Source organism: Spea bombifrons, chromosome 2 (assembly GCF_027358695.1).
Source record: "Spea bombifrons isolate aSpeBom1 chromosome 2, aSpeBom1.2.pri, whole genome shotgun sequence".
Lineage (NCBI taxonomy): Eukaryota > Metazoa > Chordata > Amphibia > Anura > Pelobatidae > Spea > Spea bombifrons.
This window is the reverse complement of record NC_071088.1, coordinates 128,659,382-128,682,756: the sequence shown is the minus strand read 5'-3', so window position 1 is coordinate 128,682,756 and position 23,375 is coordinate 128,659,382. Positions and strand designations below refer to the sequence as shown.

Sequence of the window (23,375 nt, the reverse complement as noted above, 5' to 3'; positions counted from 1 at the left end):
TGCACTTTATATGGAATGAAAATTGCCATCGTAGCACAAACCAGATTTTTTAGATTTTTCTTAATTACCCTAACTATTCTTTGAACAGACCCCCTGAGCTTAGTGTGAATGTACGCTGCCGTCTATAACGATCAGCAGCCTCACTACACTATAGACACTTTTACGGAACGTGTGGTTGGCAGCTGGTGCCCACTTGCCAAGCGCATTTCCCCTATGTGGTTGATATTGAAAGGGTTAAACTACATTCAGCAACAGCTCACACTCATTATCCAAAGCCTATGAAAGACACTTTTTATTTTACATTTTTCTTTTGAATTCATTATGTGATGTCAAATGCCCTTTTTTTTTTTATTTCATCCCTTATCAGATACACTCCCTGTTTTGGGATAGAGAACTCAGTTCAAGGAGGCAGTGATGTCTTCCTAGTGCTAAGAGAACCCACACATAAATTATTTAAAATTTGCTAAAAAAAAAGTTACAAAGTTACAAATAGTTCAAAACAGGGATAAAAGTCATGTGTGGGGTCTGCAACCAAAGACCATTAACAGCACCACAATGATGATTTTTAAATCCAGAACGTGATACTTTGCTTCAAGACAACCGCATCATGAAAAGTCTTAAAAAAATAATCTCCTTCCTGAAACAATCTTTTAAAATAAACGAGAAGGACCTTGTTTCAGGATCAAGTCGCTATTGCATTAAAATATATAAAACATATAAATGTTTAAAAACCAAGTTCAGTCTACAAAATAAAGGAATCTCTCCAATAAAAAAAAGACAAGATCTTCATCGGCCCGTTTCCCAAACGCTTAAAGTTGGCGGTGGGAGGGCAAGCGTGAGCTCGGCTCAGTCCATGCTGGCGGAAAGTTCTGAAGGAATATAATGGAGGGATGTCGCCGGCTCCTCGTTTGCTTCTTCATCTTTCACTGCTTGGTTCTCAATCCCTTGGTTAGTCCGGTCTTCTGGCGAGGGCTCGGCCCTGTACGTTGCGGTGCTACAGTACATGACGAAACCTACCATGATCACGGCGAACGCCAAAATGTAGAGGACTGAAAACTGGAACAAAAAGAAGAAAAGTTATGTTATATACTACTTTGTATGTCTCATTTATGGAATACTATGGCGCTATGGAACATTTTCTGCTAGATTTAATATATGGCTTATTATCCTGTTAACAGCAGCTGATTGGGAGTCCCGCAATTTCTTTTTTCTATAATTATAAGGTCCAGACCATTTACACTATATGACCAAAAGTATGTAGGCACCTGACCCATTCCAAAATCATAGGCATTAAGATGTAGTTGGACCCCCTTTGCAGCTATAACAACCTCCACTCGTCTGGGAAGGTTTTCGACAAGATTTTGGGGAGTTTCTGTAGCAATTTTTGCCCATTCATCCAGTACAGTTTTTGTGAGGTCAGATGATGTTGGATGAGACATCCGGCTCACAATATCCGTTCCAGTTCATCCCAAAGGTGTTTGATGCGGTTGAGGTCAGGGCTCTGTGAAGCCGGTCAAGTTCTTCCACACCAAACCAACGATGTCTTTATGGACCTTGCTTTGTGTGCTGGGGCACAGTCATGCTGGGATAGAGAAGGATCTTCCCCAAACTGTTCCTACAATGCTAGAAGCATATCATTATCCAAAATGTCTTGGTGTGATGAAGCATTATTATTACGCTTCAGTGGGACTAAAGGCTGCACAACCCCAGACCATTAATCCATCTTTACAGCAGGCACCATACGTTCCGGTAGATAGCGTCCTCCTGGCATCCGCTCCAGTGGCTGTCTCCTTTATCCCACCCCACGGTAATGCTTGGTATGGAGCATAGTGATCTTCGGCTTGTGTGCAGCCGCTCGGCCGTGGACACGCATTTCATGAAGCCCCCAGCCTTTCAGAGGCAGTTTGGAACTCTGTAGCGAGCGATGGTTCAGAGGAAAGGCGATATTTACTCGACAGCCCCGCTCTGTGAATGCATGTAGTCACGGCTGAGCGTTTTTTTTACTCCTGGATGCTTTCACGTCACAATAGGACTTACGGTGAACCGGGGCAGATCTTAAAGGGTAGAAATTTAACATGCGGGGCAAAGATGTCATCCTATGACAGGGCCTTGTTTAAAGTTACCGAGCTCTTCGGTACGAAGAGGCAAAGTTTGCCTATGGGCTTGATTTTATACATATCAAAACTGAGTAATTAGGAGGAATGTTCACATACTTTTGGGCATAAAGTGTATGTTAAGATCTTTTTCAATGCATTACTTTACAACTGAACAAATTTACACAATTCTAACATAAAGCCTTTGTGATGCAACAATTAATGTAAATTTCTCATAAGTGACAGTTTTACAAAACATCCAAAAAGGTGTAGTTTCATAAGCTTTCAGGACCTCAGAGGTCTCTTCTTCTGACAAACATTTTTCTTACCTTGTATCCGAACAGAAAGAGGCCAAAAAAGAGACTATATAAATCTGCCGTCAGGATTCCCAGATTGACAGAGGTAGCGCTGGTGACTCTCATGACTACAGGCATCAGACTGTAGAGACCAAACATGCATAGGGCAAACACCGCAAACAGCAGCCCTGAAATACAGAATATACACTTTTGGTACACGAGCAGGGCTTCCAGATACGCATACTGGATAATACGCACAGATTATGTCTGTAAAACCTCATTAACAAATGTATAATATATAACCGCAAACGGCATACACAACTTAGTCTACTTTCATTATGACATCCCCCTCCCCCCAATGGTAAGCATTTCAAAACGAGAGATGGAGGGAGGGCGAGGAGAGAGGGAGGGCGAGGATTTGTTATAAAGCATGCAGCACGGTTGGCAAAGGGTAGTATATCTATATCATTCGGTAGAGATTCTAGTTAGGCAAATGACATTAAATTTTTGTTCCGTTGGGATAACCACTTGACACGGAATCAGGCCAGGAGCTTTCACAAGCATCTAGCACCGTGCCATTTCAGTTAGCCAGAAAGGGAGCCGTTACTAAAATATGACAATAGGAGCGACAACATACATTATTCACAGTGCTTACCCACTTTCCAGTCCCACTCTATGTCGCCAATAGCGTTGTACTCCACAACCATGCTTAAAAACAAGAAACAGTCATGTGGTGAAGTTAGCAGGTACACATCGGCCCATCAAACATACGGCTGCTCGGATTTGTATTATCATCAAACTGAGCTGAACTGAGAATAACTTAATGATTGAAACAATAATAAAAACACTATAGTAAATCAGCAGCACGTTGTTAAATCATCATGCCTCTCTTGAACAGCCACAACTTAAAGAGAAATCAAGATGTCTCTTCTTGTAAATGGTTATCAGCATAACATGTTGGAAAGGAGACGGCGGGATTCCCAGTAACAGAATACAGATATCCAGTATCTGCCCACTGGGAACCCAGCACAGGATGGATAAAGGCTCTTACAGCTGTATGCCGCTGATAAATGTGCCAAACAGGCCGAGCATCCCCAGGAACTCTTCTCTAGTTAGGTTTTTCACCACGTACTCTTCGCACACATTGGACACCGCATATAAAGAGGCGCCAAGAATCACCAGGGCATCGCCGATTAACATGTCGCTGGCTGCAGAGAACAAGGAAAAGAAAGCACGGGTAATGAGTAACGACTAATGGAAAGAGGAGTAAACCAACCAACTAAGGGGACGCGATCAACATGTATGGAAACTTTTATTGTAACAATTTATTTTGTAATTGGAAGAGGTTCAGGTTTCTTTAGTTTCTTTATGTTATTGAATAAGGTATCCTTGTTCCTTTAAATATGATTGGTATTCAAATAATACAAGTTTAAAAAAATGACCTGAACAAGTTTGTAGCCCGTTACTTACTGAAAACAAGATTTTTATGTCTAAATAAATTCATATTAAAATTGGGGGTGATTTGTAGCTGGGCTAATACGATGCACAATAATGAAAAAAATGATAGCAAGCACAGCTTCTAGTTTTGGGCACATCTTAATCCACAATCAAGTACCTTTCATTCGTCACATCGCTCCCAGTGCCCTTACCTTTGCCACTCTCCCTCCCAGACAACACATCTGCACCGACCATGGTCCCAACGCCCAACAGACAGACCCCAACAGCAATGTAATGGATCAATCTGTATCTCGAGCGAAGAATAAACCAAGAAAGAGCCATAAGTACAGGGATCCCAACACAGTCCAGGAGCTATATGGTTGGAAAAAGCGACAGAGACCGATTATAACAGGGACATCATTCATTCACGTACACGGAACAGAACTGCTTAAACATAAGCACAGCAGCCATAGACAGCCACGGCAGAAAATAAATTATAGCTCGCCTAGTCTGCCCTTCCTGAATGACGCTTAACCTTTTAATTGCAGTTTTAGACTAGGAGAAGTGGAAGTTAACTTCTTAAGTGCCAACAAATCTGTCCATATTGCATGGACTCCAATGCATTATTTAGTTATCGGGGTTAAATAAAACAAAAGTCTCATTTTCTAACTCAAAATAAGTAAAGAACACTTGCACCGACTGCAAAATGGACTTCAATATTAATTTAGCATGGGAATAAGGCTAGAGCACTTCTTTAATGTATAGCTTGCCTTCTGTATGTAAAATTATGTACATGCATAGTTAATCTACCAGTATAATCTAATATTGATTTATGCACCTTGAAGGGTCAAATCAAATTCTTGCCGTCGAAACATATTGTATAGTTACATAGGAGAGACTAAATGCCTAATTTGACTGATTTATTTAACTGTGAAGATCTACAGTTATCCACACTACACATTGATAACGGATGTGTGTTAGCCTGATCTGGTTTTATGGGTCACTTTTTAAATAAAGTAACATTCTAGTGCAAATTTTGTAAAGGTGGTCTTATCACCATATCAACCATAAAATAGGACAATCAGCAGCTTTACACCAGAATGAGCAGATATAACCAAAAGTCCCGTTTTCGAGCTTTACTCTCACCTGCACACTCGTGATTGTGGTGAACTGGTAGGCTTTAACAATGGAATAGTTTGCTTCAACATCCACGATGGCTAAAAATATGTACTTCCACCATTTCTTTCTCACTATGTATAGAAGGCTGTTCTCTCCTGTGTGATAAAGAAAAATAAATAGCAGATAATTATAATAAATAATTTATATTATTCCATGGTCAGTCTACAACCCCCATTGAGGACCGTCCATCCAACTGCTTAATCCTATCTTGTAAGATCACATATGGAACGGTAACAGATCCCGAAACAAATGCGCCTGAATTTAGCTTCAATACAGATCTGCTTTCAGGTGAAGGACTGGATTTCAAACCACAAAATGAAACCGATAACCGGTTGGTTCCTAACATTAATATCTACTGTATTTCACAGATGGATGAGAAATGCGATATACGCACCCGTCCTAAACGCCAGCCACACGGTGTAAACCAGAAAAAGAAGGCAATAGTTGATGAAGCTCTGTAGCATCGGAGTGTCCACCTTGTAGTTCTCTGCTAGGAACTGGCTGGTCACCGCGGTGCCGCATATAAACAGAGACAGCACCTGCCCCAAAGCGATGGTCTTCAGCACGTACCTGCAAGTCAATCAATGAGAAAGGGTTAAAGCAGGACCCCAAACATCGGCAGACCAGCAGTATATTTACAATACGAAGTTACCCGCGCTCTGTGCTACACGTAGTACTAAGCGGTCATTAGACCAACGCTAAAGAAAGAGCATTCGACGAGCGTTTCCATTATCATGCAACAAGCAAGTAAGAAAAATCTTATATTCGCTGATGTGTTTTTTGCCAGGAGTCAATACAGAATGATCAGCAGCCAGGTCTCAATGTGCTTGATCACAGGTGAGGACAGATCATTGCTTCTCTGCACGGTGGAAAGCACCAGGGCTTGATGTCCTAGCACTTTACTCTAGTTGTATCCAATGTATCCTTGACGGCACCTAGATTTCCCTCTTTTCTATTCTTACAATCGCTTTCTGGCAGTGAGCATTCCAAAAAATTCAAAGAAAACGCAGTGACGGGAAGAGAACGGAATTTAACTTCCCTGTCCGGCAACCAGGCAGCCCGGTCTATTCAACCTCACTGCGTGACAACTTCCCGACAGACCCCATACAGGTGCGATGAACTTCCCTCACCATTATCCCCCGCTGGACCCAGCAATACTCTGTTCCTGCACCAGTATACGAGATAATGTATATTGTAATATGTATATTGAGAGCAATTGCGACCGGGGGGGGGTATTGCCACGTTTGTCATAAAGACCAATAAAAGTATATTTTTCACATTGTAAGAACCAGGGTCTCAAAAGCTATGAAGAAGAAAAGAGAATGACGGCACCACGTGATATAAATGGAATATATATCCAAGATATACAATTAGTTTGCCCAACTCTTTTACTGGGCAGCCATCAGCGAAAATAATAAACCAAGTGATAAACACAAAATGTGGTGCTGAATAGATACTCGCTACACGGTCTGGATCGATACTCTGTGTGTGGTGACGGAGTCTTACTGTATCAACATGGAGTATGGCTGCATGCATTCATACGCCGTTACGCGTCCAATGTCTTGTTCAGTACAATCACAGTTTTCATTGCGAGCCAAAAAGTGAAAGTTTCTCTGGGGTATATATCCTAAACGACACTCGCTGTAAGAGTCTTTGCCCGACCCCCCAATCCATGTAAAGCTGAACGCTCTGTGGTCTGGCCCTGTATCGTTTTATACCTGAGCAGGTGATGAGAGTCACTATATGACCAGGTACGCGGACATCCCTCCTATAATTACCGAGCTTCACCCACACCCATTGCTCACCGGTGCATACAATCACAGCCGTCTCCATGGACAAACATTGACAGTAGAACGGGTGGTACGGAGGAGCTCAGTGACTCTATAGGGGGCACCGTCATGGGATTCCATCTTTGCCACCAGTCAGTTGGTGAAATGTCTGCCCCGGTTCACTGTATCGGCTATTATTGTGAAGCGGAAACATCTAGAAGCCCACAGAGCGGTAGATCTCCATTCCTGACCGCAGCCCCACCAAACAACTTTGGGATGAACTGGAAGCGAGACAGTCCTTCCGCCCAGCATCAGCACCAAACGTTATTAAACTCAGGAACGCCGGTAGAGCGTAGTTTGGTAAATTAGTTAAATCTTCCTGAGCGAACGACGAGCGGACAAATTAGACCGGAATTAAATTAGAGGAAAGCACATCATCATCATCATCTCTCTTTTCTTCTTTGGCTTCCTCTCTCTCCACCGACCTTTCAGGGTTTATTTGACTAATTCTCCCTCTGTATCTTTGTTTTTCCTTCTTTACTCTCCATGTATAGTTTATATGGCAATGGTTTACCATCCCAATTTATTACATTACACCTCTCTCCACCTAATGTATCGGTTTGTCTTAGTCTGAAAATTCTTGTCTTGTCATACCCCTTGAATATATGTATTGTATTAAGCGCTGCGTAAACTATTGGCGCTATATAAATAAAAGATAATAATAATAATAATTACAGATCGGCTCCGGCATCCCCCACACAATGATGGCCACCAAACTGACCCGCTTCTCTGCTACCTCTGGACAGTCTCCGCGTTATCACCGACCTCGCTCTGTCCGGCCACTACTTCTGACCTGCAACATAACCATACTTCCCACCATCCCTTCACTGAAAAGACCTAAAAAAAAGCTATAAAAACCTCAGCGTGCCCTAAAATGAACACAACCCCGCGACATCCCTTCCTCCTACTGACCTCCACTATTAGCTCCACGGTGACATAAAAACAAACAAGAGATCAGCGGGCATCTAAATAGGGGAAACGTTCTTAATACTTCCCCAAATCCTTCTTCAGATAACGCTTATAAAAAAATATATATATATATATAAAAAAAAAAAGTGCGCTCATAGATATTCTTATGCTGTTTAGAGCAGAAATGTCTCAGATTTAAAGACATGGGATCCGGGATCTGCCAACGGATTGTATTTCGTTCTCTTTTTTACATACACATATATATAGATAGATATATATATATATATATATTAAAGTTGGATTATTTTTAATTCTTCTCCAACGCTCTTTCGGGGTTCTGGGGCACGTAAACAACATTCTCCTAGAAGATAACTCGTGGCTTTCCCCATCTCTAACCTGGAGCGCTCTGCTCTCTCCTATCATTCCCAACATATTTCTTTGTATAATCACCATGTACCGGATAAGAGGATCTCTCCTCTGCCCCCGTTCTGTTTAAACTCTCTCCTACTTATTTTAACCCCTTCACGACTAAGCCTGTACATGTTAAACACTCCCTAAAAACCCACATCCTGGAAAGAAACCATGTCCCACCTTCACCACGAGCCTCGAGACAATCAAGTCATCCTCGCCCTCACTTTCGGTCTCGTTCTAGATCAGCCTCCAAATAGACTGTAAGCTCACAGGGAAAGGGTGCTCTCTTCCTTGTGTACGGATATGTCGTAACATGGACATGTGTTGTATTATTGCTGTAATTGCTCACTACGGAATCTGCTGGTTCTTTACAATAAAAATGGAATGTCTCTTTAATTATGTGAACTGCATTAGATTGCAAGTTTTCAAGACTACTTAGAGCTCTTCTTCCGTATTATTATACCCGGTACAGCTCTCTATTACCAGTAGAGTGTAATAACACAATAAACAATAACACAATGTTTCCATGTAAAGGAACTGCATGCCTTACGACCCTGATGCGTTGCTCTGTGGCAGTTAATATATTTATCGCCCGCTTACGATCACGGAGATGGACGGTAGTTTTCTAACAACATTCACCGGCAACACAGAGCTAAGCCAGCAACGTAACAGCGAGAGAGATTTATAGCGAGACCGTGTATCACGCTGGGAATACACAAAATATTTAGACAGCATACAAGAATTAGTTTTATATAGCACCATCGTATTCCACAGCGCTGTACAGTGGGATCACTCATACAGGGGTAAGCATGATTATATATATATTATATATACACACATACACACATACACATCGTAACCACATTCTCAGAAAGATAAAGAGCCTGCGAGGAACAGACAGGGGTACATACATTAAAACAGCATAAGCCCACGGCACACAAGGGGTTAAAGAGTCAGCTCCAGAGACATGTAACATTCCATCTCACCACATTAAGCATCATTAGGGGGCAAATCAGGCAAGTCAGGGAGTCGGGGCAGGGATGCAGAGGACGTGTAATGGTGAGAGATCCCAGAAACGATTTAGTGAATAATCACCCAAGTCACAAGGAAACTGAATGAACTCCAGTATATGGGGAGCCCGTACGGGATACAGGAGCATGTGCGGATGACGTAAAGCCCTGTGACGTTTTCCTGGTTTGATGCCCACCTGCCCTGCTCTCCCCTATGCATTAGCGTTCTGAACTCCACCAGCCAATGGGGTCCTCTCTGTCCCACCTGGTAAAACACCTGCTTTATCCCTCCCCAGCGCTCACATACCATGAGAAGATCTTGCCCGTGACACGTTTCAGGCGCTTCCACCGCGCTGCGTTAAGCGGTGGGTGCCCAAGAGAGGGCTGACTGGCTTCTGCCTCCTCCATGCTGCCCAGCGGGGTACGGCAGCTGCCCACATACACCGGGCAGAGGTGGCTGCGCTCGGTGTACGGCTGCAGCGCGGAGGATGTGCAGTGGGGGGGCAGCACTCTGCCGAGGCGCCCACAGACTGAGAAGGGAAGCCCACTCCCCCAGTGGGCCATGTGTGCGGGAGCCAAACTGATTGGGTATCCTGGATGGGCGGGACAGGGAAACAGGTTGACGTCACCAGGAAGCATCAGTACCACCTGAGTTCTAAACACAAAATACTTAATATTGCTATAGCCTCTATTGTTCAGAATATAAGAGCCGGTAAATAAAGATTATGCCCTGTGATCAGAGCTCTTCTCAGGTGTTTAGTACTCTGTAACAATGACTGGATGTTCCACATCCAACCTTTTCTCTCAGGAACAGGTGGCCTTCCAGCTATTGTGGTCCACAGCGGTCTGCGCGGTTCCCGTGCCTGCGAGTGGCTGGGAGTGATAGGAGCTCTCCACATGGAGAAACATTTACTTGTCATTATTTAAAGATACATTTACTTGTCACCTGCATTCAAGCAGGGATATCAACCATAACATCCTGGTAGCAAAAGGCATGAGCTGGGAGTCTTTTATATATGATCTCAGCAGTGTAGATTAGGAAGAAGTCAGACCCAGACTGTGCGACCCCCAGAATCGGCTCCTTCACTCAGAAACTCTGAGAATCTGGCCCTTCACCCGGCGACCCAGAGAATCTGCCCCTTCACCCCGAGACCCAGAGAATCTGCCCCTTCACCCCAAGACCCAGAGAATCTGCCGCTTCACCCGGAGACCCAGAGATTTTTCCTGCACTCATATCTTCCTCTGTCAATATTAATGTTAGCCCCAAGATGTTGAGCTTGATTACCGCCGCAATATGATGCGTTCTGGCGTGAATTAACACAAAAATACTACATTTGAATTGAAAGACGCTCTTGCAACATTCACCATCCATAGGTGCATTACTCAAATCACTCTTAGTAAATGCATATGATACCCATTGTACAGTGCTATGGAATATGATGGTGCTATATAAAACAGCAAAACTTTTTAAAATACATTATTCTATGCCTTACCCAGTTACATAAATAGTTATCGAAATGGTAAAAAGTCATGCAAAGACCTGCCCCCTAGGCCTGCCTCTATCTATGCCTCCTCTTAGGCCATTAGACATGTTGGGAGGTATGATCCTGGTACAGGTTTGAATGGCCAGTCTCACATCATTAGTTGAGTGTCAGTTTGCTGTAATGACCTTAAGCCACCACTGGAGGTCACCACAGAGTAACCTCGATCTTTTAATAGGTGATCCCTTCATTGAGAATTAGAGTGCAAGCTTTTAGGACAACTTTATGTCTCTTCTTCAGGTGTGCTATTTTATTTAAATATGCAAATTTGCAGAAAACAATGTCCTCTACATGGATGCACAAGATGTTATCAGGGCTGGTCTTAGACCAAAGGCACCCCAGTCAAGAATATCCTTTGGAGCCCCCCTTTTTTTTAATTTTAGACAGCATTATATTTTTATGCAATCATTGTTTTTACACAATTATAAACACATTTCTGCGTTGCCGCTGTCCACCATCCTTATTGATTAGTGCTGGGATATAACACAATATTGCTATCCTGTCTCTTAAAGGGGCTCTCCCAACAAATTTTGTCTTTCTAGTTTTCCCAAGTGTTGTTTTTTTTAGCACAGTTCTAGTTTTTGCATAATTTCAGATATCTGTATGTTAGCATGAGTGCATGAGTATGTGTTCTTCTTGTATTATCTTAGCCCAATCTACAAGACAACCAAGCTAACCTTATCGCACATGGGGGCCCTGAGACCTAGGGAAGCAGCGATGGTATCCACAGAATCCGACAGCATAAAGATATTATGGGGAAAGTCTTTTATTATTATTTGTTTTATATAGCGCCATCATATTCCACAGCGCTGTACGAGTGAGAATGGCTTTCAATCTATACATCTGGAAATAAATTGGCTTGAAAACGTATATAGGCAAATTCTTACCCTACAAACCTTGCCATTTTTAAGACATTTTAATAATTCCAGTATAAAATGTACTTGACAAGATCTTCGGTATCTATTAACTCAGCGACTTTCCTATTTTAGGCAAATGTTCCCACCCTGGTATACCTGCCAATTATATGGAGCCACATTTTGCTTATTAATAAATGATGTTCCACATCACAAGGCTGACACAGGTGTGTTTCTGCAAATCTATATGTCTATCTTTAATTATATATATATAATTATACCCAAACCCCACCTATGATTATATTCAGGTAAAATTATGGTTGTGAAATTTCAGTTATTTTTGATCCAAAAACCTGTTCAACGGAACAAACATTGGATTCATCCAGACCTTTAAACTGTCTATTACTCATTCCCGGAATGTAAAACATCATCTTCTGTTGGGTCCTTAAAGGCTGGTTATGCCCACAATGTTATCCATAATCATTTCTGAGGGCATTAAGGCAAGCAGTCAGAAAAAGCAGGCACCGTTGTATAGCTGGAGGAATTGGTAGCAAAAAGAGAGAGAGGCCATTCTACCGCTTTACAGATCTCTGGCCAGACCTCATCTAGGGAAACGTGTACAGATTTGGAAATCCCATCTCCAGAAGACATTATGGATGAATGGAAGAATGATGCATGGCTTACAGGATAGAACATTTCAGGAAACACCAAGGAATATCGATACATTTAGGTTGGAGGAGAGAGGAGATGTGATATAAACATGTAAATACTTTGAGGGATTTAATAAAGTACAGGAGGAAAGTTTATTGCAAAGGAGGAGAAATGCCAGAACGAGAGCCCATAATCTCAAACTAGAGGGTCGGGTGTTTAGATACAAAGGGGCAGGAAAGACAGCTTGGCCACGGAGCGGTAGACCACGCACACTCACAGAACGGGGCTGATATGTGTAGTGTGCAAAAATCTCCTGTCCTTTGCAGCATTGGTAACTGTAGAGTTCCAAACTGGCTCTGGAAGGTACATCGGCGCAAGCTCTGTGCATTGGGGGCTTTCATGAAATGCAAGCGGAGCAGCTGCACACAAGCTGGAGATTGCCTAGCCTCGGCTGGAGGGGGGTAAAGCCCACCGACACTTGACTTTGTAGCAGTGGAATCATGCTTAACTGTCTGGAAGTCTGCCATAAGAACGCTACATACCAGAATGCAAAGTGCCTATTATTCACCAAGAGGTCTCTACAAAAGGCACGGGGCCATCGGTTGAGACTTGAGGAAAGGAGAGTTCACCATCAGCATAGGAAAGGGTTCTTCACAGAAAGAACAATAAGAATACGGAACTCTCTGCCTAAGGACATTGTATTTTTAAGAAAGGTCTGGGAGCTTTTCTGGCGAAGCATAAAATAAAGGGGCACGACTGCTAAAAGGACAGTCGTATTAGAAAGTTGATCCAGGGAGTAATCTGATTGCCGCTATGGAATCAAGAAGGATTTTTTTCCCTGTTGTGGCATAATTGCCCCTAGTAGGTTTTTTTTGCCTTCTTTTGGCTCAACTTTAGAACTAGGTATCCGTGAAAGGTTGAACTTGATGGACTAAAGTCTTTTTTCAACCTACAATACTATACTGCTATACTACTACTACTACTTGGGATGAATTCAATCATTGATTATAAGACAGGACATCTCGTCCATCAGTGCCGGACCTCACAAATACTCTTTTAGCTGAATGGGCACAAATTCCCACAGACACACTCCAAAATCCTGTGGAAGCTACTATAAATCGCAGAGGTAAGAAGGGGTAACTCCATATCAATGCTCATGGCTTTTGCATGGGATGTCCCACTAGGTGTGATGTCAGGTGTCCCCATACGTTCAGTAAACAGTGTTCACACAGATTACATTAATAATCATTATTCTATAGTAGGAGTGCCAGGGACATTTGACTATACCTTAAGATTTCTTCTATTTGTGATCTCTGATCTCCTCAGCCAGCCCATTTGCATTTTGAAGGCCTGTGGGCGCAGCCTCCTGGCGGGACCTGGCATTGCATGTCTTGATGAGGCAGAACACAAGGATATGATGTCATAACCCAGTGCTCAGCAATAAAGGATGGCGACTGCACAGGTCGATGGCGGGGCTTCACCCAACATACTATTACTAGGTACTTGGTACTTGCCAGTCACAGAATGACCCAGGGAAACCCAAATCTCTATACTCTAAGGGCATAGGATTATAAACAGTTGTATTCGTATGCTGGCCATGCTTCAAGGTAGAATGAAGACATCTGTGCTCCCTGACCTGTAAAACTTACATGTAAATAGAGTGCAAGCATATGGCACAAGTGCAAGGACTTCTCTTTTTTCCCTTTCTGTGCTAACCATGTATAAGTGGACACAGGATATTTGCACTTTAGGGTCTTGTAAGCTTTCAGCAGTGTAGTGGGGCTGCCATCGGCCCATTCTGGTGAAGTCTCACACGTTTAATATGTGAGACTTCTGTCGTCTGCACAGAGCTGCTCCACCAAAAAAGTGAACATCAAATAAAAAGTTTGTGTAGTGGGCAGCCTACATAAAAAGAAATGCTGTCGCCTTACCTCTGTGGGCACATACACAAGTGTAATCCTACTAATCAAAGTGATTGTGGTTTCACAAGAGCCCCCCCAATACACACAATAAACCTTTGTCACAAACCTAGAAAAACATATTAATTTATATAAGTACATTTTTTTTTTAAATGCAATGATGAGCATGATGGGAGTTGCCGCCTTTAAAAACGGATGTACTAGAGATGTAAAAAGTATACCATACAACTATCCCAATTCACATTGGACAGTCACAATTTTGAGTCGTTCATGCTGATTTGCTTCCATGTGTCGTGTTCGGTACGGCATACTAAGATGTGAAGTCACATCCACACTCCACACACACACCACAGTGATCCACAGGGAATCAAAATAGATCAACAATCTATAAAGGAATTCATTTTATTAGAATTGCTAAAAAGAATCCGCTCAGTCTGTTGTTTATACAAAGAAAGTGGCCCAAAATAGCACGCGTGACAGCGATGTCAGCCACCAGGTCTGCAGATAAAGGAAGTTTGTTGGAATAAAATGAAATAAACCATAGTAAGCTACATTACTGTATACATCGCTGGATCTAATGAAAGTACACAGAATTTTTCCATGGGATTCCTGTGGAAGCTCGACACAAATTTGCAAGCGGCACATGAGCGGCAGCATTGTTAAGTACGCTCACTGATTCAGCGTATAAAAACACGGGAACAGCAAATACACGAGTCCACGGATCATGTTTCTGACAGTAATGGCTGGAGTTTTCTGTTACCATACCTCCCAACATTTCAAAATGTGAAAGAGAGACACTTTTTTTTTAATCTCGCAGACTCACCAATACAAGCAATTGCACTTTAAAATGTCACGCTTGCATCGCCACTTAAAACACGCTTCATTTTTGTCAGCACAGTCATGCATATTAAAAATAACCAACACATTAAACTGAATTCCTATAAGGCTCAGCCAGACATACTACTTCCATGATGCTGGCTGAGCGTCATGGGTGCAGCAACAGTAAAGCTGCAGATGCAGTAAAGCTGTGAACTAAAATTCCTATGATTCTCAGCCAGCCAGGTGTCCACAGCAGCAGAGTTTTTTTTTTTTATTAAAAAAAGGCTAATGTAAGCCTCCCTCCCAGGACCCCTACACACTGCATTTACACACACCTGCCCATAAACACACATATACACATACACTGCCTTTACACACACACATATACACATACACTGCCCTTACACACACACATATACACATACACTGCCCTTACACACACACACACACACACATACACGTACACTGCCCTTACACACGATATACACATACACTGCCCTTACACACACACATACGCTGCCCTTACACACACATATACGTACACTGCCCTCAAAGAAAAATATAGACACGTAATCTGCCCTTAACAATAAACATAAAGGTGTAAGCGCACATGCCCCAATACACAACCTTAGAGTAACTCTGTATATATATACTTGCATATTATGTGGTTTAGACCTCTCTTTTAGCCCTGTAAATTGAGACACAGAGAGATCATAGTGTAACCCATAAATGCAATTATAATTTAATGGGGTATAGAATAAACTCACATGAGTTAGAGCCGTGAACAGGCTCTATATAAACAGCTCAGGGTGCCCACTTGGGGTATAAACAAAAGGATGCCTTCCTTCTGAACCCACTCCAGGCAGTAAAAGGATCCACACAGTTCTTTTCCTTCTGGATTATTTTATTATTAAAATTAGGAGAACTAGGTATACAAACCTATATTTCCCCAAATATAAAAAGTACGGTATATTTAAAAACACTAATCTGCCCTTACACACTCATATACACGGACACTGCCCTTATACACACACATACATTTACACTGCCCTTGTACACACACATATACATGTATAGGGGGTTAAAAGGCATATCATGGGACAGAGTGGCATATAGGGGGGTATAAGGCATTTCTAGAGGCAGAGTGGCATATAGGGTGGTTAAGGGCATTTATGGAGGCAGAGTGGCATAAAGGGGGTTGAAAGACATGTCATGGGGCACTCTGCCTTCAGAAAAGCCTTATGCCCCCCATATAACACTCCCCCCCCGACTCACCACTGCTTCTGACTCCCTTGTGTCTGCTGGGGGCAGCGGGTGGAGGCTGGCGTTCATGAAATTAAAGGGGCTGGCACGCATCGCGCCAACCAATGGCCGTGCCTCAGCACTTCGTCCCACGTCTTAAAAGGGGTGGGACGAACAGCTGCGGCTCGGGCATCGGGCGTGCATGCCAGCCCCTTTAATTTCATTAGGCGCCGGCGGCCGGAAGAGGCTTTCAATGCTGCTCAGCGGCTGTTTTGAGTGTTCGTCTGCCGGCCGCCCGGCCCACCGGGAAATTTCCAGGTATCCCGGTAGTCGGGGCGGCGGGACAGAGACCTAAAATCGGGACTGTCCCGCCTCAATCGGGCATGTGTTACTAAACAAGAGTATGAAGTGATGCCAGCACTGTGTTACTCCTAATGCTATGGAGAGGTAGTAAACCCCCCTATGGACAAATCATAAAGCTACTATTTATTGGCACATCGTCTCTGGAAACATGGGTGGCTAAACACCCAGTAATAAGTGCAGGCTGAGGTTGTTGGGAAAGCTGTATTTTGTGGTTATAGAAGACCACACAGACTACAAAGATCGGCTTTTATTGCTGCATGGTTTGATCCTTCTGACATTCACTACAGGGCTGTGGATTTGGCTATAGAGGTGGCGGAGCTACAACCACCAAACACTATATTTTCCACTGAAAGTTGCTCAAAACTGCATCTTGTTACTAACACAACCTTCTAAAAAAAAAAAAACACAGGGTTCCTTTTATACCTTAAAAAAATAGTATCTCATATGTCTACATATTATTGTGTACCTTGTAGTTATTACTAAAATACATTGGTTGGCAGTTTACCTTCACCATTAAGTGACCTGCAATTCACTTAAACCAGAGGCTACAGGGTACAATTTGATCAATCTATTATTGGCTGAAGATAATAGGAGTTATAATTAACATATACACAATCATACACATACGCACTCATTCTAACACATACACAATCATGCTAACACAAACACACTTGAACATTTCGGGTTATAGCATTTGATTGCCTTTAAATGTATAGTTTTGAATGAACTGCTGGCTTGATATTTGTTGATCTTTTATTTTTTCCTCCAAAGGTCATGAGGGAGGCGTGAAACTCTCATGTATGATTACTCAGGTGACAATGATCTTTGCACTCATTTTAAGACATGTGCTGAAAGTATTTTTTTTTTAACCTTAAAATGGATCTTAAGCTTCCTAGGAATGTCAATTCCACCGTGGATTACTCTAATTTATGACACTGATTCACAGTCCCTATCATTAAAAAATGAAATAAATACCGTACTTTAAGAAAAGCCCCCGGTAATGGTATCAAAGTTTCAAGAGATCTGTCTGGGGTCTATGGATCTCTAGCAAAGTATTTCAAAAGAAAGAGAGAGAGAAATAAAAAAAATCGCTATTATAAATAGCAAAAAAAGATGAAAGGGGATAAAGGTTTCCTAGTCTGAAAAAAAATGTAACTTTTATTAAAAGGTAAATAAAGCTAATAAAAGAATTTGCAGGGCTGGTAAACTAGTTTTTCAGTAAATTGTAGTGTATGTAAATTTAAGTTCACTACCGCCATCTACTGGAAGATTGGAGCAATAACCCCAGAATTGATACATTTTCAATACAAATGTGTTGGCAAAATGCCACCTTCTTGACAGGTGAAAGCTAGATAATTAATAGGAAAAAAGAGGTTCCTTCCACAATGAAAATGGAACTTAGCCCCGATATTCAAAATTATTGCCACGTTTCCTCTCCAAAGACACTGTACCCTCAGTGAAATTCATACTTCTCTTCCCAGATGTTACGTATGGATTGCTAAGTGTCTTCAAGGCCTCTCGGAGAAATGCGCGCATGCATGGAAGAAATGCAGGCATGCGCGAGGTGTGTGGGGTGCATTGTGTGTTATGCTGTGCTGTGTATGTCCTCCCAATGAACTAGCCCACCGCAGCTGGGGTTGCTTATTGAACCCAGGAGTTCCCTATCAGCTTAGGGTACTTTTCTAAATTTTTTTTTTTTTTTTTAAAACCCAATCAATTGAATTTTTGAAATTAAGCAAAAACCAAATGAAGATTATATGACACAAAGAAACAGGAAGTAAAGCAAAAATCTGGACCAAGGGGGTCTTCAGTATTTTATCAAATTGTACTTTTTTCTTTTTAAGGCATCACTACCAACTTTACTAAAAAAACAGCCCCAGTAATTCTAAGCTCAAAGTGCATAAATTCATAAAACTGTTCACTGTACAGTGAGACGCCTGTAAAATCTCACCTGATGTAAAGATTATTAAAGCCTGATGGTAATCACATTAAAGATGTATTCTGGTTATTCCCCGCTGGCCTAAAATGTTTTGCTTGTTAATCAGAGTTGGTGTTTGGATGGTAATTAGTTTAAAAAGTTGAGATTATCATTATTGTCTTTACTCGCTCTTACAAAGGCTACCCGAGCCAATCAACTGCAACCAGCAACTTAGCAATAGGGCAGAGATAAGTCATTTAATTTATATTACTCTGTGCTACATAACATGTACCTGCACAAATAAAACGTAATAATATTAACCACTTTAACTTGATTTTATAGATTTTAAAGCTGATAAATGCTGGAACATGCTCGTGGATTTGCATTAGTCTTACTACTATATGGTCATTTTCCTTTTTAATAGGAGTTTATGATATGACCATATCGAAATATTTAATACCAAAAAAAGGATAAAAGGTGGCAATTGCCGCCTTGTCTCGTTTGCCAACCCATGCCCTGGTGCTACAGCATTTCGATTAATTCTTGGTGGGGATATTAATTTCAGCAGCATAGCAAAAATAAAAACCATTGCATGTGTTAGGACATATCCCAGTTTAAATTTACAGAATGGGCATTTATACTGTGTTTATTTAATGCGTGGATCTATGTCAGGAACAGCACATTCGTTTTCTGATCTAGCCAGTGATATGCAGCCTTCGTAAATTCAGACTATAACCCTGCAGACTAACAAAGGCTGACCGGCAATTATAGTAACGTAGGAATTTAGGTGGAAAGAAAGACACAAGACCATCAAGTCCATCCCTGCTGTTCATCTTGAAAAAGGCAAACACCCCTTATTGAGATTTTCTATTGTGCCCCAAAAGGGTAACATTACTTTTTGACGCCAAAGTGGCAATCTGATGTCTCGCAGGATTAACAAATTATAACTAATCCCATCCTTGTAATCTGTTATATCTTTATATTCTTCTTTGCTAAAAAAGCAAAGGCATCAACTGAATGCATCATTCTTACCTTAATAAATGACTATTGAGTCTTGGTCCAGTTAAATAGTATTTATATGCTATATGCTTATATGCTTTCCTTTTTGTATTTTTATTATCACGCCATTGCTATTGTACAGCAGGGGTTAAAAAAAAGACCATAGCTGGAAAAATCCCTGTGCCGGTTACCATGCTAAAATGCTTTTTTGCTGATTTTTTGAGTGTTTAGACTCATCCTGAGAGAATATGTCTATTTCTGGTTTGTGAAACCTCCATATATTTGTTTAACCCGGCCAGAGAATAGAAGCGGGGATATATGCAAAGCCTCTAGAGTCATTCTTTATATCATAAGCCTCCTCTATGAATCCCCTGCATTCCTGAGACCATTAAATGTCCCCGATCCTAACCATATCACTGGCTATTAGCCACATAAGCTTGTTTTCGTGGAGTACCCCACTTTATGTGCCTGTTGGGCAGAGGCAAAAATATATAGGAGCTGAAATCTAGAGGGAAAGTTAGATGTGCATAAAATGTTAACCCAGATCCAATCAAACATGATTCTCCGACTGTCCTCACATAAACCTGTGAGATATGCAATCTCTGTAAAGGGAGAAAGGATGCTATTCGGGGACTAAGACTCCCATTACACCTATCCAGGCATAGGTAACCCCTTGCTAATCCAATATTTTATTGTCCATAGGGTACTTACCAATTGCATATTCTCTTTTTGGCCTTCAGAAGGGTCTGGGTGAGGCTTCTTCTGCCAGGAGTAGGGGGCACCGAGCTCTCGTGGGTATTTATAACTTCCATTTTATGGTCACCCAACATCCAGTCTAGCAGCCCAGCGAAAAACAGAGATTCTCATGGAGTCAGGGGCCAAATGCTAGATCGCAGTGGGAACCATGACCAGCCATAGTCTCTGCTGAATCATTAACCGCACGTTACATGATTAGCACACAAATGTGCCTAGTCCAAGCGGAGATATATGCAGATGAGATTAGGCAGCCGCATAGAATGCTCTTTTCTTCTTGGTCACTGAATAACCTGACTAGAGAATGCTAAGAAGATAATGAATAATCAAAGGCAGAATTCCTTCGCCTCTTTATATCAGTCATGGTTACCCCTATTATATATGTTTATATGTTCCTAATAAACCAATCACCGGCGGGCACAAAAATTACATTTGGTTCTCAATGCCAATTGCAAAACAAAAAATTACCCACCTATTTATCTTTTTATTACAGTACAAAGTTGAATTCGCTGTAAGCAAGAAATGTTCTGTCACCTGTAGAACCTTTCATTTCTTCACTCGGTGTTATCATATGCTGCGCTAACTAAAGGTTTTACAAAGAACATAAAAAGGGATCTCGTAACAACTCAGCGTGCCAACTATGTATACAGGCACAGACATTAACCCCTTAAGGACCAGGCTGTTTTTTTACTTTTTGTACCTGTCGTGACCGAGGCTGTTTTAACACTTTTGCGGTGCTCGTGTTTAGCTGTAATTTTCTCCTCTCCTTTTGAACGTACCTACGCAAGTTATATATTGTTTTTTCAGGACAAGAAATATTCAGATACCATTTTTTGATCATATCATCTCAATTTCCTATAAAAAAAATAAATACGATGAAATTTTTTTGAAAAAAGCACCTTTTTCTCACTTTTAGTTGAAAAATCTTTTACTCATCTACAAAAGCTAATGGAAAACCTGCCAAATAGATTCTACTATTTGTCCTGAGTTTAGAAAAACGCAGTGTTTGTTTGCAAGCTATAGGGCAATAATTACAAGTAGCGTTTTGCTATTTCAAAACCATTTATTTTCCAAATCTAGTCAAACAAGACCCCAATATGTGTTCAGCAATATCTTCTGAGTACAGTGATACCACCCATGCATGGGTTTGGGGGGTTATTTGGGCGGCAAAATGCCACATTTGGTAAGTGCATATTTTTCAACTTGGAACTTTAACATCTGGTCCTACTGCCCTCATGTCCTAAGTGGGCAAGCTTTGAAGCCGGCTAATTCAATTTATCCCATCAAACCAGTCAAAGTAGACACCAGTATTTTAACGCTTTCCATGCTTGGAAGATACAGTGTTAATTTTAACACTTGCTCATAAAATAAGCTCTTTATTTTATTTTTAATATTTCTGGCCTTTTTTTTTTTACATTTTGTTGGAACTGTATGATTCGCCTGATGGTGACATCACTGCATAATTATTTTTTAAATGTTACCACATTTTTATATTTTGTTTTAGCTATTTTTATTAGCCATTATTCTTTTTAATATGTTGCTTATCACATTGTGATTATAAAGCTGGTCAATGTCCATTGACTTGCATGGTTGAGTGCAGTAGCTGCACACCATTCATGCTAACACACATCCATGCTCACACACACTTGTGACAAATTTAAATCATCGACATTGATCGGTGAGACTGACCAATGATCAGTGACATTAAGTGTCACTAATCACGAGGGATAACGAGTGTCCCTGGCACACAGGCCATGTTTGAAGTCATTGTCACGGTCAGGACTAGTTGTCAAGCCATGACTGTGTGAAGGGCATGGGCATGAAGGGGTTAATAGCACCAGGTCTCTGGATTTACTAACTTCATCCCTTAACCCCTTCAATCCCAGGGGTTTTTGGTACCTCAAAGCCCAGAGCAATTTTGCCATTTTTGGGGTATGTCGGTTCAGCGATTATTTGCTTTTCCTGTGAATAGTGTACCCATGTAAACTATATATTGTTTTTTCAAGGAGAGATAGAGCTTTCTTTTGATACCATAGTTGGATGATTAGCTGAAAATTTAGAATGAGAAATTTAGTAAAAACTAGCGAAGATTAGAAAAATAAACGAATTTTTTTTTACATTTTCCCTCTGAATCCTCACAAAATTAGGTAAAGTGATGGAAAATCCCCACCAAGTTTATCAATTCAGGTGTCCTGATTTCAGAAATACCTAATTTATATAGATTTTCCAGACTTTCCCAGCACCAGGGAGCATACTATTAGGTGTACAATTTTGTATAATTTTTATGCCTATGGCTTAACCGGTTTGGGGGTTGTGAACGGGTGCAGGAGGGTTATACTGGCTAGATGTTATGCTAGGGCAATGGGATGTAAGGTTTTTTTTTTTTTTTTTTTTAGAATATAATTTATTTATTTTTTAGAATATAAAAAAAGGGGAACATACAATAACACACAAATCATACAAAGTTTGGAGATATATGCAGTTTAAAAAAGCGTACAGAAACGTACAAGAAGTAAAGGATGTACAGAATCAAGATTTTCATCTCTTTATATCTTAATTTGATAATTGTACGGTAGGGTACCAGGTAATACGTTATACCAAACCAAACCATTCACTACACGGACGAGGACACATCTACACACATGTGGCGGCAGACTGGAGCGACAGGACGTGGACATCCATAACTATATATAAATAGATAAGTTTCAAGACACTATACCCATTGGGGTCTTTCACAATAGACAAATAAATATGAGTTAATAAGTAAAAATCAAAAGAGATCAAATACATCAATAATATATATGTATAATGCCAAAAGAGAAATAATTACTTGGATAAGGAGTCAAAAGTTATCTAAACAAGACTCCTCCATGTACTTCAGCCATGGGGACCATACATGATTATATTTGGAGATCTTTTGGTTTTTTATAAAGAAATATTTTTCCATCTTTGCCTGATGATTTATTTGATCAATTATTTCCTTCCAAATAGGAGGTTCAGCTCTCCTCCAAGCTCTCGCTATACATAATTTGATAGCCAATAGAATATTAACTGTTAATAATTTTTGTGCGTTCTCTGGAAAGGGGAGGGACAAATGAAAGAGCCAAGTATATGAGTGAATAGCAAATTTACATCTAAATATATGAGAAAAA

The 23,375-nt window shown here is 41.1% G+C and overlaps 1 protein-coding gene across 3 annotated transcripts; it reads right to left on the bottom strand.

The window, feature by feature from the left end:
- Positions 1-265: 265 nt before the first annotated feature.
- On the bottom strand, positions 266-20,520 carry SLC35F2 (solute carrier family 35 member F2). Of its 3 annotated transcripts, none has more exons than XM_053456462.1 (8): positions 20,182-20,520; positions 5,400-5,575; positions 4,973-5,100; positions 4,039-4,198; positions 3,441-3,597; positions 3,045-3,097; positions 2,423-2,577; positions 266-1,056 (listed from the first exon to the last, which is right to left on the bottom strand). In XM_053456462.1, the coding sequence occupies exons 1-8, from the start codon at positions 20,298-20,300 to the stop codon at positions 847-849; spliced, it is 1,158 nt and encodes a 385-aa protein (XP_053312437.1). In that variant the 5' UTR covers positions 20,301-20,520; the 3' UTR covers positions 266-846. The 3 variants fall into 3 exon arrangements, with proteins under 3 accessions (XP_053312437.1, XP_053312438.1, XP_053312439.1); XM_053456463.1 differs by lacking the exon at positions 20,182-20,520 and adding an exon at positions 9,472-9,718; XM_053456464.1 differs by lacking the exon at positions 20,182-20,520 and adding an exon at positions 6,811-6,927.
- Between the last annotated feature and the right edge of the window lie 2,855 nt (positions 20,521-23,375).

Coding starts and splice junctions, on each gene's coding strand:
- SLC35F2 (XM_053456462.1), bottom strand. CDS start 20,300: ATGTTGGGTGACCATAAAATGGAAGTTATAAATACCCACGAGAGCTCG. Junction 3,598..4,038: donor TGGGAGGGAGAGTGGCAAAG/GTAAGGGCACTG, acceptor TGTTCTCTGCAG/CCAGCGACATGTTAATCGGC. Junction 2,578..3,044: donor AGAGTGGGACTGGAAAGTGG/GTAAGCACTGTG, acceptor TCTGTATTTCAG/GGCTGCTGTTTGCGGTGTTT.